The sequence below is a fragment of the Malaclemys terrapin genome, chromosome 8, assembly GCF_027887155.1.
Source record: "Malaclemys terrapin pileata isolate rMalTer1 chromosome 8, rMalTer1.hap1, whole genome shotgun sequence".
In the NCBI taxonomy this organism is placed as follows: Eukaryota; Metazoa; Chordata; order Testudines; family Emydidae; genus Malaclemys; species Malaclemys terrapin.
This window is the reverse complement of record NC_071512.1, coordinates 42,684,674-42,699,343: the sequence shown is the minus strand read 5'-3', so window position 1 is coordinate 42,699,343 and position 14,670 is coordinate 42,684,674. Positions and strand designations below refer to the sequence as shown.

General features: G+C 54.4%; 1 protein-coding gene across 4 annotated transcripts in view; it reads left to right on the top strand.

The window, feature by feature from the left end:
* Nucleotides 1-8,995: 8,995 nt before the first annotated feature.
* The window catches only part of NOS1AP (nitric oxide synthase 1 adaptor protein), a 210,510-nt gene continuing 204,835 nt past the window's right edge, over nucleotides 8,996-14,670 (top strand). For all 4 annotated transcript variants that reach the window (XM_054037311.1, XM_054037310.1, XM_054037309.1 and 1 more), the window contains exon 1: nucleotides 8,996-9,157. In XM_054037311.1, coding sequence (XP_053893286.1) covers nucleotides 9,053-9,157 — 105 coding nt within the window. In that variant the 5' untranslated portion in view covers nucleotides 8,996-9,052. The remainder of the gene's footprint in view (nucleotides 9,158-14,670) is intronic.

Below are 14,670 nucleotides of genomic sequence, written 5' to 3'. Positions count from 1 at the left end.
AAGGCACCTCGGGCCCGATGGTCCTCGAGGGTCCGTAGCTCTTCCCGCTTCTCCCGGCACATTCCGCAGAGGGATGGATCACCGGGGCTGGCGGCCAGACGCCTCTCCAGCTCTAAGACCTCCCGTTCCAACTGCCCTATCACCGCATCCCTCCGTCGGCTGGCGCCCCGGGTGTAGTCATGGCAGAAGAGCCGGGTGCGCACCTTCCCCAGGTCCCACCACTGTTGCGCCGAGGGAAAGGCACTCCGCTGCCCTTGCCAGGCTAACCAGAACTCCCGGAAGGATGCCACGAAGCCCATATCCTCCAACAAGCTATTATTAAAGTGCCAATAGGCCAGCCCCAGCCTCTCTGCGCAGAGAGAGGCTGTCACGGTGGCTAGATGGTGATCTGAAAAAGGGGCCGGCCGGACGTTGGAGGAGTGGGCCTGGGAAAGATGGAAGCGTGACATATAGATGCGGTCCAACCGGGAGTGGTACGACCGATGGACCTCCTCCCAGACAAAAGTGAATGTCGAAACGTCATCCGGGTGGTGGTCGCGCCAGACGTCCACCAGGAAGTGATGTTCGACGATCTCCCGGAGGACGTCCGCAGCGGCCTGGTGCTGCTCAGTCCCCGAGCGGTCCCGTTCCTCAAGGGTGGCGTTAAAGTCCCCGCCCAGAACCAGGCACTCGCGAGGATCCAAGGTGCCGAGGAAGGCGGACGCCTGCTGATAAAAACACAACCTCTCCGGGCCCAATGTCGGGGCGTAAACGTTGACGAGCTTAACTACAAGCCCCTCCATGCGGACCCAGAGGTGCAGCAGGCGGCCCGGCACAGCCTCGGTGACCCCCAGCACCTCGGGCCGTAGGTTGGGGGAGAACAGGGTCGCCACTCCAGCCGTACGAACTGTGAGGTGGCTAAAATAGACCCTGTCCCCCCACTCCAGCCGCCAGCTAGCTTCAGCGGCCGGATCCGTATGGGTCTCCTGCAGGAAAATCACAGAGTACCCCCCCCCCCCCCGAAGGAAGGAGAGCACCTGGCTCCTGCAGAGACCCATCCTACAGCCCCGGGTGTTTAATGTTGCGAAGATGATCGGTGCCATGAGGAGGGCTGGGGGGGGATCCTCGCTAGCAGAGACACCCACGGCCTCCGTCGGGCCGCGCAACAATCCGTGACCTACCCTATAAGCGATTAAGGAGTCACGGAAGAGGCGGACCCATTGGTAGGCCGCGGCAGCCTGCCTCCCGGTCCTCTTACCCTCCCCCATGAGGGCCCTCGCGGCCCGGAGGATCTGATGGAAATCCCCCCATCGCTGGAGTGCAAGCTGTACCTTGTTGCGGGAGCCATGGACGTCCTCAAGGAAGTCCCATAGCTCCTCTCTCAGCGTATGGGGGGGTGGGGTTATTGATCTATGGCTATCCCCCAGCGGGGCCCCTGTCACAGCCCCATGGCCCACCGAGACGGGCAAGCAGGGGGCAGACCCTCGACGTGGCGTCCGATGGGCTGGCGCCACGTGGCCCGCCTCAGACCCTGGCTCAATGGGGGGGCGGCAGAGGGAAAATAGCAGCCCCTGGTGGGTCGGGACAGGGAAAAACAAAGGCCGCTCCTTGGGGGTCATCCTCTGGGATATGGAAGGAGACGGCCCCAGGGGCGGCAATAGCATCATGGGAAGTGGAGGGGACAGGGATGGTGACAGGGGCAGGGTCGGAGTCAGGAATAGGGACAGGGGAAGGGGCGATAGTGGGATCGGGGGCCTCAGCAGCCGGGCCACTGGGTGGGGGGGCTGGCACCCACAAAGGGGCTCAGGGATTTGCAGGGAGGGAGGTGGGCCCTCGGCGATGCCGGACTCGTGCTCCAAGGCAGATCGTAAGGCCACGGCATCCGTAGGTGGAGAATCAACGATGGGGCCCCCACCCGGAAAGGAGGTCGGCTGTCCCTCAGCCATGAGGGAGTCCCCTGGCGACTCGGGTCCCGGTTGCATGGCACTGGCCGTCGCCTCAAGAGGTTCGGTGGCCGCTAGCGGGGTGCCATCTGCAGCTGGGATGGTGGAAGAGTCCAGGGGCTCCTCGGAGGCGGGAGAGGAAGCAGTGGGTAAGGGGACGGAATACGGGGAAAGGGGGGGCCGAGGCGAGGTCGCTCAGATCGAGGCCCGCTGGCAGAGGGTCATCCTCCCCCTGGGTAACCGGGGTCAGACCCAGGGCCTCGATCGCCTCATAAATGGAAGGGAGACCACCTTCCACCACCCCAGGGCTCTCCCCTCCTGCACCCGAAGCGACGCTCGCCTTGGTGCATGCAGGGGCTTCAGATTGTAAGGGGGCGAGAGGGGCTCCATCAGGGATCCATAGGAAGGGACACCGGAGGAGGGGTAGTGATTTCCTCCGATGCTGCGACGTCTTCCCTAGCTGGCAATGGTGAACAAAACCCACCCGGGGGCAAAGCGGAAGGCTCAGCATTGGTTCCCCCCTTCCTGGTCTTCTGGGGGGGCTACCGCATCAGATGGAAGGAGCGGAGCTCGAGCCTTCCGCTTGCCCCACTTCCCCTGTACTAAGGACCAGCCCTCCATGGCATCATCCGGGGGCTGGCTAACAGGAGTTGGGTCAGGGAGCAAGAGCGAAGGCTTAGGGACTCGGGGAGGCAATGGTGGGACAGCATGTAGGAGGGAGGATTTTCTCTGGGGCATGCCCTCTTCTATGCCCGGCGATATCCCTACCTCACCCTCCTCCACAGGCCCCGCCAGATCGCAGGCGGCAGAGGCGGGGCCCTCTTGCTTGTCTAGACGCACTGGGGGAGATACCCCTTGGGCCCGAGCGGGAGTGTTGGTGGGCCGGAAAGGAGGAGGGGCGGCTTCGGGCGCCGGGCAGCTAGGGGCGCTGGTGATGACGGGGCCGGCGCCCTGCCGGGGCTCGGGGGTCCCTGATGTCCCTCCGTGCCGGGCCAAAGGGCAGTCCCTCCGGACGTGTCCCATCGCCCGGCAGAGGTAGCACCGGGCCTCCCCCGTTGAATAATGCACCCGGTAGCGGGTCCCCTGGTAGGGGACCAAGAAGGACCCCTCGAGCGCCTCACCGTCACGTGCCGGCGGCGGCAGTTGTAACTGTACCTGCCGGCGGAACGAGAGGACGTGACGGAGGGTGGGGTCTTTGCAGCCCAGTGGGAGAGGGCTGACCACAGAGATCGGCCTCCCCAGGGTAGAGAGGGCAGGTAACAGGGCGGCATTTGGAAGGAAGGGAGGGACAGAAGTCAGGACCAATCGGGCGCCCAGGTCTTCTAGCGGTTCCAGGGGGACATACACACCCCCCACCGCCAGGCCCTTCTCCACTGCCTCCTAGGCGGCGGCCTCCAATGCTAGGAAGAAGACGACGTTGCCGTACATCTTGGAGGCCGCCACAATGGCTGTGGGCCCCACCACCCTCACCAGTGCCCGCACGTAGGTCTCCACGTGGGGCGAGGTGGGTACCAGGAGGCAACGGACACCATGCTTCCTGGTCAAGGTGGGGAAGGGGCCCCGGCCGCTATAGATGGTAGCAGAGGCGGTGGATGGGGGAGATGACGTAGCGGCAGGCGGGGGAGCCGCAGCCACCTGGGCGTATGCCCTGGGAGCTGGGGGTAGGACACCCATAGAGCTGGTGGAGGGAACAGCAGGGAGGGACGCCGCAGCTTGTTGTGGGGCCATGGCAGTGGGGGCACCCCCTGCCATGGAGGGCCTAGCTTTTTTAGCGGGGCCTTTACCCTTCTTCGTGCCCTGGCCCTTCCTGCCGGCTGGGGGGACTCCCCCAGAGTCAGAGGGGGCAAGGGACGTGGCAGCAGCGGAGTTCACCTCGTTACCCACCGCTGCCGGCGCTCCAGCAGGGATGGTAGTAGGTGGCTCGGCAGCGGCGGTTGAGATAGAGGCTAGGGGGGATGATGGTGGGGCAGGTGGAGGAGGGGCAGCAGGGTCTGCCCAAGAGGTCTCACTCTCCTCGTCCCCTGCCATAATGAGGATGGGGGGGGGGAAGAGCAAACACTAGGGGGCGGGTAGGGAAAGGGGAAGCAGGTCTACCACTCCTCTCCGCTAGGCTGTAGGCAGGGGAGGAGGGCGCCAAAAAAGGGGGGGGTGGATGGTGGGCTATCAAGGGCTAGGGGTCAGTCACCGACTCAGGGAAGGTTTCCGGCTCCTCTTGTTGCACCAAGGAAGGGAGGAGATAAGAGCATTGGGGGGGGTGAAGTGAAATAGAATCAAACTGAAACAGGGAGGGGCACAAGCACATAGGAGGGGACATGGGCGCATGAGGGGAGGGGCTAATCAAGGCAAGGGGACCGCAGGGGGAAGGGAGCAACCAGGTGGGAAATGGAGCAGAGAAACCACAGGGCTAGCTTCGGAGGCTGGGGTGGGTCAAACAAAGGCTGCAGAGGGAAAGGGCGGGGCAGACAAACAAACTGGAGCTAGCGAGGGGCTGGGGCAAGGGGGAGGGGCAAAAGGTTGCAAGGGGCAAATGGGTAGGCAGCAGGGGCAAAGCTGGGGGCTTGTTACAGGAGGGAAAGGGTCAGTCCAAAAGGGGGGGCACGTGCACCCACGTGCGCTTGCAACAAAAAAGAAAGTCCTTGCAAGCTGGCTGCTGTGTCAGGCCCAATGGTGGCAACAGGGTGTGGCAAGCCTTGGGGTGCAGCTGAAATCCCAGAGGCAGGAGCGCAAGGTAGATGGTAAGTAGCCAGTGGGAGTGATGGAGGGGGCAACGATGATGGTGGTGGTGGGGACGGGGGGGGGGGGGAATACAGATGGACCAGGGGGCAGGCTCCACGCCACACCCCCTGTGTCTCCACAAACACAGTCTAGATCCCCACCACAAGAGCACAGTTCAAAAGTTACTTACTCCAGGAGGGTCCCCTCCACGGTGGTCTGTAGAATTCCTACGCACTCCCCCACTGGCAGATGGTCCTCTTCTTCTCCTCAGGGCTCCAGCAGCTCTTCAGCAGCGAATGCAGCAGCTCCAGGCGGCAGTCTGGTAGCCAGCAGGAAGGACCCTTCTCAGGTGGAGATGGTGGTGGCATCCCCAGCAGCAGGAGCAATGGTTGGGGTTTCTCCCTCCCTTTCTCTGGGGAGTGGGCCAGCAGGCCCCCCCAAGGGGCTGTAGCTGGAGCAGTAGCACCCAAGGGTGTGGGTGGGTCTAGCAGCCAGCCAGCAAGCAGGTAGCAGAGAAAGAGGAGGAGCAGCCCCCTTCCTCCAGGCCAGAGGGCTACAGGAGAGTGATCTATGAGTCCCAGGTCAGACAGGGTTTCTGTTACCCTGAGTGACCAGAGAAGGGGCTGCACTAGAGTAATTGCTAGAACCAGTTAAGGCAGGCAGGCTAATTAGGACACCTGGAGCCAATTAAGAAGTTAAGGCAGGCTAATCAGGGCACCTGAGTTTTAAAAAGGAGCTCACTTCAGTTTGTGGTGTGAGTGTGAGGAGCTGGGAGCAAGAGGTACAAGGAGCTGAGAGGGAGTGGGTGAGCTGTTGTAGGACTGAGGAGCACAAGTGTTATCAGACACCAGGAGGAAGATCCTGTGGTGAGAATAAGGAAGGTGTTTGGAGGAGGCTCTGGGGAAGTAACCCAGGGAGTTATAGCTGTCATGTAGCTGTTATAGGAGGCACTATAGACAGCTGCAGTTCACAGGGCCCTGGGCTGGAACCCGGAGTAGAGGGTGGGCCCAGGTTCCCCCCAAACCTCCCAATTGACCTGGACTGTGGGTTCTTTCAGAGGGGAAGGTCTCTGGGCTGTTCCCCCAACCCACATGGTGAATCTCTGAGGCAAGAAAATCCACCAATAAGCGCAGGACCCACCAAGATAGAGGAAGAACTTTGTCACAGTAGTTTTGCAATTCCATGCAAATCAGGACACTTTTCTTCCTGAGTTTTTTCCTAAGCCGCATGATAGTAACAGGGAATGAATGCTCCACTCATTGGATGCCAGACAGCGTTAGACTTCTATATTGAAAGGACAAAGCCTTTTTGAAAATCAACGCAACTCTTTGTTGCAATTGCGAAGTGGATGAAGGGACTTCCAGTCTTGTCCCAAAGGATCTCTTCTTGGATCAAATCCTGTATTCGGGCGTGCTATGACTTGGCAAAGATTCCTGCCCCTGCACTGATGGCACACTCCACAAGAGCGCAGGCATCCTCAGCAGTGTTCCTGGCACAAGTTCCTATTCAAGACATCTGCAGGACAGCGACATGATCATTGATCCACACTTTTACATCGCACTATGCCATTACACAGCAGGCCAGAGACAATGCAGCATTCGGCAGAGTGGTGCTACAATCAGCGATTCCATGAACTCTGACCCCGCCTCCTAAATAAGGCTTGGGAGTCACCTACTTGGAATTGGCATGAGCAAGCAGAAGAAATGCTTACCTACCTCTCGTAACTGTTGTTCTTCAGGATGTGTTGCTCATGTCCATTCCAAGACCCACCTGCCTCCCCTCTGTTGGAGTATCCGGTAAGACGGAACTGAAAAGGCAGTGGGTCGGCAGGGACCTATATACACTGCCATGAAGGCATGACTTCAGGGGGCTCTACAGCCGACCCGACGGGTACCACTAGGGGAAAAATCTTCCAATGACTGTGCATGTGGTGCGCACACATCTACTTGGAATTGACATGAGCAACACATCTCAAAGAACAGTTACGAGAGGTAGGCAACCATTTTTTTTTCCAGACCTCAGATTATTCTTGTAGCTCTTTACTGAGCCTTTTCTAATGTTTTAACATGTTTTTTAAATGCTGACACTAGAATTGGACACAATATTCCAGTAATGGTCTCACCAATGCTATATAAATACCACTACCTCCCTAGTTTTACTTGTGATCTCCTCGCTTATACATCCAAAGGATCACATTTGCTCTCTCAGACACAGCATAGTGCTGGGAGCTCTTTTTAAGTTAAGGTTCATGGTGGAGACCTTTCACTGCTTTCCAGGATTGAGTCCTCCAATCCAGCGTTCTTGATGCCTGACCTTGTATTTGGCTGTATGAAAATATATGCTGTTTGAATGAACATAGTTTACCAAGTGATCCAAATTGCTCTGGATAGCTGAGCTGTCTTTATCATTATTTACTAGTTCACCAATCTGTGTCATCTGCAAATTTTATCAGCAACATTTTATATTTTCTTCCAGATCATTGATAAATATATTGACTAGTATTTATCCAAGAACAGATCCCTGTGGGACCTCATTTGAAATGCCCCATTGGATGATGACTCTCCATTCTATCTAACGTGCCACATTGAGTTTGTAAAATGTTGATTTTTTTTTTTTTAACAAACATGTTGTATGGTACTAAATCAATGCCTTACAGAAGTCAAAATATATTTGGTCAACAGTTATTTTTATCAACCAAACTTGAAATTTCAGCATAAATGATACCAAGTTCATTTGACAAGACTTATTTTCTGTAAAACCATGTTGTGAATGGAGTTGTGCATGCACTGGGAGAAACATGAGATATGCATTGCAGTATCTTAATAATATACAAGTTATAAATAGTTATATTATCCTTTCACAGAGGTCACTCTCAGAGGGCTATAAATGGGTGTAGTACCAGTGCTTCTGTAGCTCGTTGGGAGAATGAGTTATTCAGTACAATAGCTGCCTGTTATCAAAGCTGTTTAGTCCACTTCCTGGATCCCAATAGGATCAAAGCTGTTTAGGCAGAAATATCAAAAGCTTTCTCAAGAGAAATTGACTCTTTGGGTGGCTGAACAGAAGAGGTTGATGTCTTTGTCCAGACATATGGTACTGCCAGAATCAAGTGTTCAAAAGCATGAGTTAGGATCATGAGACTGGCTTAAAAATCAAGAGTTTTAAAAAAAGCAGATGTGGGGTTCCTTTTATTTGCCTGCTGTTTTCTGACCCTGTAGGAGTCACTTGGGTCATGTTTTCTAACTTCTGCTACCCCATGGGCTAGAACATCACATATTTTACATGAACACTGAGATTCTCTCATAATCACAAGTCCAGGGCCCTGTGATAAAATCATGAGTTGCCAACACTGTAGGCAGCATTTTCAGCAAGTGGGTGTAAGTGGCATAAAGGTCCCAGGTGTGAGAGAGAGCAGAAGGGCAGAGTAGTTAAAAGAATGACAGGGCCAGATGAAAGCAGAGGCACTCTGGATCCATGCCTGGAGCCCCAGCTCATGGAGTCATGTAATCACAGCTTTAATTTAAGTGTGTAGCCATGGCTGAGCCTACGGGTTTTGTTGCCCAGATCAGAAATCGTTTCGGGTGCCCTGTGAACGGCCAAGGGGTGCATAGGCAGGACAGGACTAAAACTCTCTTCAAGTCTGATTTGATGCCTCCTGAGGGTGATGTGGTGCTTCCAGGGTGGGAAGGCTGATCCTGTTTCTGGCCTTAAGAGCTGCTGAGAGTGTCATGGGTGCGGGGACCCCTGAGAGCGGACCCTGCTCCGCGCATCGCAATGGGGGACTAAGCCTAACTCGCTGCTCTGGGCCCGCCATCCCCGTCCCGAGAGGATTCTGGACGGGGGGGCAGCAGGCCCAGCCCTCCCGCCCCACAAAGGCATTCCCAGGCTGCTGGGGGGGCGCTCCTGCCACTTGGGCTGGGGAGAGGCGGTCGCTGCGGCCCCCAACGCTCCGCTCCGGGGTCAGGAAGCCGGCCGGGGCGGGCCTCAGGCTGCTTTCCTCCCATCCTGGGCCCGCTATGCACCCCCCGGCTGCAGGGCTCGGCAGCGCCCGGCCCCGGCTGATCACAGCGGAACGGGCCGGTACCAGCCTTGCCGGGGCACGCGTCTTGCCACTGCCCGCTGGCCCCATTGCCATGGTAACCGCCACCCCAGCAACACCAGTGACGCGATCCTGTAGGGAAAGGGGCTTCCGGGCCGCTACTGCAACGGCCCTTCCCAGCTTCGGCCCCGGTGCCTGTCCGGCCGGGCTGGCAGTGCGCATGCGCTCCGTCCCACCCCCTCGCCAGACGGCCACTGGCTGCCGGGGCCGGGCGGGGGCTGCGGTCGCTCCGCCCCCCGGGGAGGAGGCAGCGCGACGCCGGGCACAGGGCGCGCTGAACAGGGAGCCCGGCGCTCCCGGCCCCGCCGCCGTCACTATGCCCGGCAAGTCCCGCTACAACCTGGTGGATGACAGGCACGACCTGCGCGTGCCGCTGCACAATGAAGACGCCTTCCAACACGGAATCTGCTTCGAGGCCAAGGTGCGGGGCTGGGCGCTGTGCGGTGCCCCGGGGCGGGCTGGGCGCTGTGCGGTGCCCGGAGCGGCTCGGCGCGGGCTGATGCACATGCAGGACCTAGTCGAGGGAAATGCCCGTTTCCTGGTCCCGTGCCCTGGCCTCTCCCTAGGCGGGGTCGGGAGCCGCGCTCAGGTGGCGGGGTGCGGCGGTGGCGCGCTGCCCGGAGCCGTGTGCGGCCCGCACCCATCCCGGCAGGCAGGCGGGTTGCCTTATCTCCAGCGCTGAGCGTGGCTCTGGACAGAGTCCGCAGCGCCCTGCGTCTCTCTCCTGGAAAGCGCTGGTACCGCGGGCCGGGTGTCGGCAGGTGGGGAGCGGGCGGGACGGGCACGGCGAACTTCAGCAGGTCGCCAGCGCAACCATGAGCGTAGGACTCGGGCTCTGGCTTATGGCTGGTATCAGGTGGGAAATGTGCCCTGCTTTGCCTCTCCTAAGCCAGGAGCTTGGTCTGTATTAGGGGTTCGCAGCACGGTGTGACCTGACACTTCCTTTAAAACATCAAAGGCATTAGAGGGCAAGGCTATCTCGGGAAAGGTCAACACCCCCACCCCGCTGGCCTGGCCAAGATGGTTTGCTACGGAACATTATTAGTCTACTTTTTAAGTGACTCAAGAAGCCCGGCTTCCACCATATCTCTGGGGAGTTTATTACTCAGTCTAGCTTACACATTAGGGTAACTTGTACTTATTTCCCTTTGTCCTTTTATCTAGACACTGAAATGTGTTAATATTCCTATTTCTTGTTAGTCTGTTGGCCCAGAACATCTGTGGTCTGGCTCAGGTTTGGAGTAGGTGCAAAGAAGCAGCTGAATTGGACAGTGACCATGGAAAGATCAGTGTTGCTGCCCCTGTTTAGATCACTGGTCCATTTAGTTTTTGATGCTGTTTCTGGCACTGGCCAGTGCTTGATCTGAATTTTTTTCAGAGGAAAACAAACTTTTCCTATGCTACAAACCTGGCCAATTTATATAATTTTATACAAGGTTGGATATGGGGGGGGGGGTAAAAGGTTATCATTTCAGCCCTGTTTTTTGCCTCAGTGGCCTTCCTCTGGTTGAATGTTCTGCATAAAGAATTTTTATTTCTTCTTCATTGACTGGTCTTCAGTTTCAAGTGACATTGCCCTCCCCCATCATGGGAAGACTGGCCATTTAAAAAATACAATGCAGTTATATAGTGTCTTTTCTTCTCAGGGAATCCCAAAGTGCCTTGCAAACCTAACCCATACATGTAGGAATTGTTCCTTCCACCTCTGGCGTAGAACATGGCTGGAATACATAGTAAAGCATATTGTATCTCCTTGGAACTGCAAGGTGGATTCTTGAGAAGGCAGAATAGAACTGCCTGGATTGAAATTTTATTAGAACAACTAGGTGAAAATGGCATCAGGAGATTTCACAAGTGATCAGGATCTCTGTTAAAAGAACAGGAGTACTTGTGGCACCTTAGAGACAAATTTATTAGAGCATAAGCTTTCGTGGGCTACTGCCCACTTCTTCGGATGCATATGTGTGTAACAACTCACCTGCCGAATCAACTAGCCCTGAAAATGGATGGCGCTGGAGCGTCGGGCCCATACCCAGCTGTCGCCGGCAATGAGAGCCGCGGGGGCTACGCTGCGACGAGTAGGAGGGACGCTGCGGTGCGCCTTGAAGCCTAGGGCGCGGGCCTGGGTGGAGCCGCCGCAGGTGCAGATCTTGGTGGTAGTAGCAAATATTCAAACGAGAACTTTGAAGGCCGAAGTGGAGAAGGGTTCCTTGTGAACAGCAGTTGAACATGGGTCAGTCGTTGTCTCTCTTATCTAAATGACACTGCTGAGGACAGGACAGTTGTTCCTCACTATACACACTGGGGGCATTTGTTCCATCCGGACTCAGAGCAGAGTGCTTCCTGCAGCACCCATGCCTGCCTCTAGACACTCCATCCGAGCGTTGCTGACCAACTTGGCTCAAGAGCTGGCAACAGCACTACAGCTCTTCATGATTTTGAACTTCTCTGCCCCATTTCCACTCTCTCCCACTCTGAGCAGGCCTGTGGCAATTTGTAACTTATCCTGATCTAACTACCTTCATTGCCTTCTTCTGGATTAATTCTGTCTCTGCTACAGTCATGGAACTAAAGCTTAAGCTTGTTCTCCAAATAAAGTTGGTTTGCAGCAATGTGGTTACAGCAGTTTTAGTTCTTCTCCCTTTTTCACGCATCACTTTATGCTCTTTGCTTTTTAATTGCTGCTGCATGGTGAGTGTATGTTTTCACTGATAAAAGACTTGCCTTCATGTGCACAGCTCCCGCTGACTACAGTGGGCTTTGGATCAGGCCCCATATCTTTTTCCCAAGGGTTCCTTCAAGTTACAAGCCTCTTGGTATATAAGGGAAATTTAGTTTGTTTTGGCAAATGAGCTCTGCCCTAATTTCATCTTCTGTCCTGCTCTTTTAACATCCACCTTAGGTTTCTATAGCGTTAGCTGCCTAAACAAAACAGCTTAGTGAAATCTGCCGTTGATACTGACTTGTTCATTCTCTTAATCACTAATAAATGCCCCATCATGTTGGGTGCTGTACAAACTCAGAGTAAGACTTTTCAAAAACACCCAAGTTCCATTTACAAAATAACGTTGTAGGTGCTTAGCCTAAGTCCCATGGCAATTGGGAGCCGAAGGCCCTAAGTAGTTTTCACCATGGAATGTAGGCTATTATGTTACTTAAGTGCTTTTGCAAATTGTACTTCCAGTCCCTGTCTCAAAGCTGAGATTCTAACAGTCTTGCAGTCTAATTTCTAAGACAAGGCATAAGTGGATTTAAAAATAGGAGAGAGGATGAGGGTAAACAGTGATAAGATCACACGGTTACACAGGTTGCCTAATACACAACTTAAGGAGTCTGATTCAGTTTCTCTGCCTTTCACTGGTCCCATTTTTAAACACTTTATTTACTAGTGAATTAATCCCCTGCCTATTTCTGCTGTTACTAACTTCCTCCTTTGCTTAGCTTTACTGATTTTTAAACCTTTTTCTGCTTTTCATTTTTAAAACACTTTTTATGAAAATATTTCCCTGTCATGTCTTTCAATTAAAAAAAAAAGTTGCCTCTACCTTCTTTCCTTGCTCTCACCCATCCCAAAGTCCAGCTGCATCCCTCTGTGAGTTCAAGTCCCTTTTACCAGATACAGTTTCCCACTGTAACGTAGTGATGTCAGTGGGGCTTTTGCGATGCTGAAGCTGGGTACGCAGGACTCAGGGCTGGATTAAGGCACAGTGACTGCAGTCCCGTGATATGCTGGGGCCTGTGTTGTGGTGTATCGGGCACTGAATTGTGTTAATCTGATCCTGAGAGAACCCTTCTGGCCTTAACTCACTCTCCCCCCTGGGCAGAGCTGGAAGCTGTTATAGACCACTCTTTGGAAGGGGCAGGATCCTGGTCCCATGTGATTGGAAGCAGAGGAGTGCTTTAGTCCCGCTCCCCCACCCCATATTCCCTCTTTGGAGAGGCATCTTCTCTGCTGCCACTGGACAGCCCAGAGGAGAGCTGGGGCCTTCTGCCAGCCTCCCCTGTTCCCAGGGATGGGACTCCTCCCAAGAAGTATGGGGAACAGCAGGAGCCTTTCTGGCTGGGACTCCTTGCTACTGGTGATAAGATCCTTGCCTCCCTATCCTTCTCAGCTGCCTCCATAGTGCACTGCCTTCCTATCTGTCCTTGTACCTCTTTTCTGTAAAGGTTCAAACATTTGTTTTTTGGCGGGCCCACTGTGCTGTGCATTTTGTGGTGCAGTGTGGGAGGGCAGGGATACAGGGGGACATGGGTTTGTCCCTACAACTACAGAAGCATTCTTGTTAGTGAATCTGGCAGCAAAAGACCCCTCTGTGTTGGATATTTTTCAATCGCTTGACAGATTTGGTCAGAGTTTCACACATTCTCAACATTGGTGATTCCCTCACAGACTGAGAAAAATTTGGTGATTCCTCCCCCATGACCTCTGACCCTGAGCAGGTGGCATTTGGTGACCATGTCCATAATAGGGATAGCTGATCATGGAGATTGAAAAGCAAAGGTATGAAATATTGTCCATCTCCCAATTCAGTATAGTGGGCAGGGCTGTCATGCCAAAGACAGAGGCTCCTGCTGAGGCTACTTTGGGGAAACACCCTATCTGAAGTAATGTTTGACTGATGGGCAGCTGTGACACTTCACTTGTATTGTCAGTTGGTGGGAGCTAACCTGCAGAGGGGCAAGAAGGGTGATGGGATGAGAATTTTCAAGGCTTCTGCAGCTGAAGTTGGGTGAGCCTTCTTCAGAGGCAAGCTTCTGTCTTGCTATGCATGGCACAGTCACCCTGCAGCCTGCCCCCTGGGAGGGCACATGTTCATCTGCATGGGCAATTGGCTGACCGAGGACACTGCTGTGGGGGGTGCCAAGCCATAAAAGAATTGGTCTTGGAGCCAATCTATAATCTACTCCTTGACTGTATGCTGGAGATTGCTGATCATCGTCCACCGGAATTGCCCAGGAACTGAATTCACTCTTCCTTCCTTCCCCCACTCCATGGCCAAGTGTGCTGATTGTTACCCTACTCCCTCATCCAACATCCTGGTCCCCCCCCCCCCCACAAGAGGTACCAGAGTGGAAGACAATCTCTTGCTCCTGCCCCCTCTGAGTGTTCTGCCTTCTCCGAACATCCATGTCGACCTGGGGCATGGCAGCCTGGGAGCCAACTGTCTCATGTGCTGGGTGATGCAGAGCATGATACTGGGTCAGCCCATGTTCTTTTGTCTGTCTCTGGATTTCTCCACTTACTCTGCCCCAGCTGTCTGTCTACTCAGTTTCTCCTTGTCACCAGCCTGTCTGTTTCTTCAGAGTGGTATATATTAACCTTGCTTTCTACAGATATTCTCATTTGCTTCTCTTTCCTTGAAGTATTTTGTGTACTGTGATTTGCATTTACACCAAGGAGCATCCATTTGACCCTGTCTTCCTAAATTTGTGTGCTGCTCAAGAAACTCCTACTGCCATATTGCCTGAGCCATCTGTGTTCTGCATTTCTCCATTCTCTTATTAGACTGGAAGAAATTAAGTACTTACGGCTCCTCTAATTCTTATCTTGAAGGATCCCAAAGCACTTAAATAACATGGCTCATCCACCTCTTAGGGGAATGCAGCAGGTGTTCTGCAGTAGCTTCCCTGCCCAGGAGTGCTGAGAATATCTCTGAATAGAACGGTGGGGAATATTAGCGTGGTGGAATGTAATTACCCACATAGGAGTTTAGCCTGGAGGCCAGGGTTAACATGCCTCTTTTTCTGAGGAGTGTCTTGGGGTTGTTAATAACTGCCAGCAGTCAGGATCTGTGATTTACAGCCCCTAGGAGGGCAGGAATGGCTCTCTGTGTTGTTGCAGAATTCTTAACCAGCTTGCTTGGGGCTTTGTGTAGGAAGTGAGCGCAGGCCTGAGTCTGTATTAATTGATTTTACACTCAGACCTGTGCTATC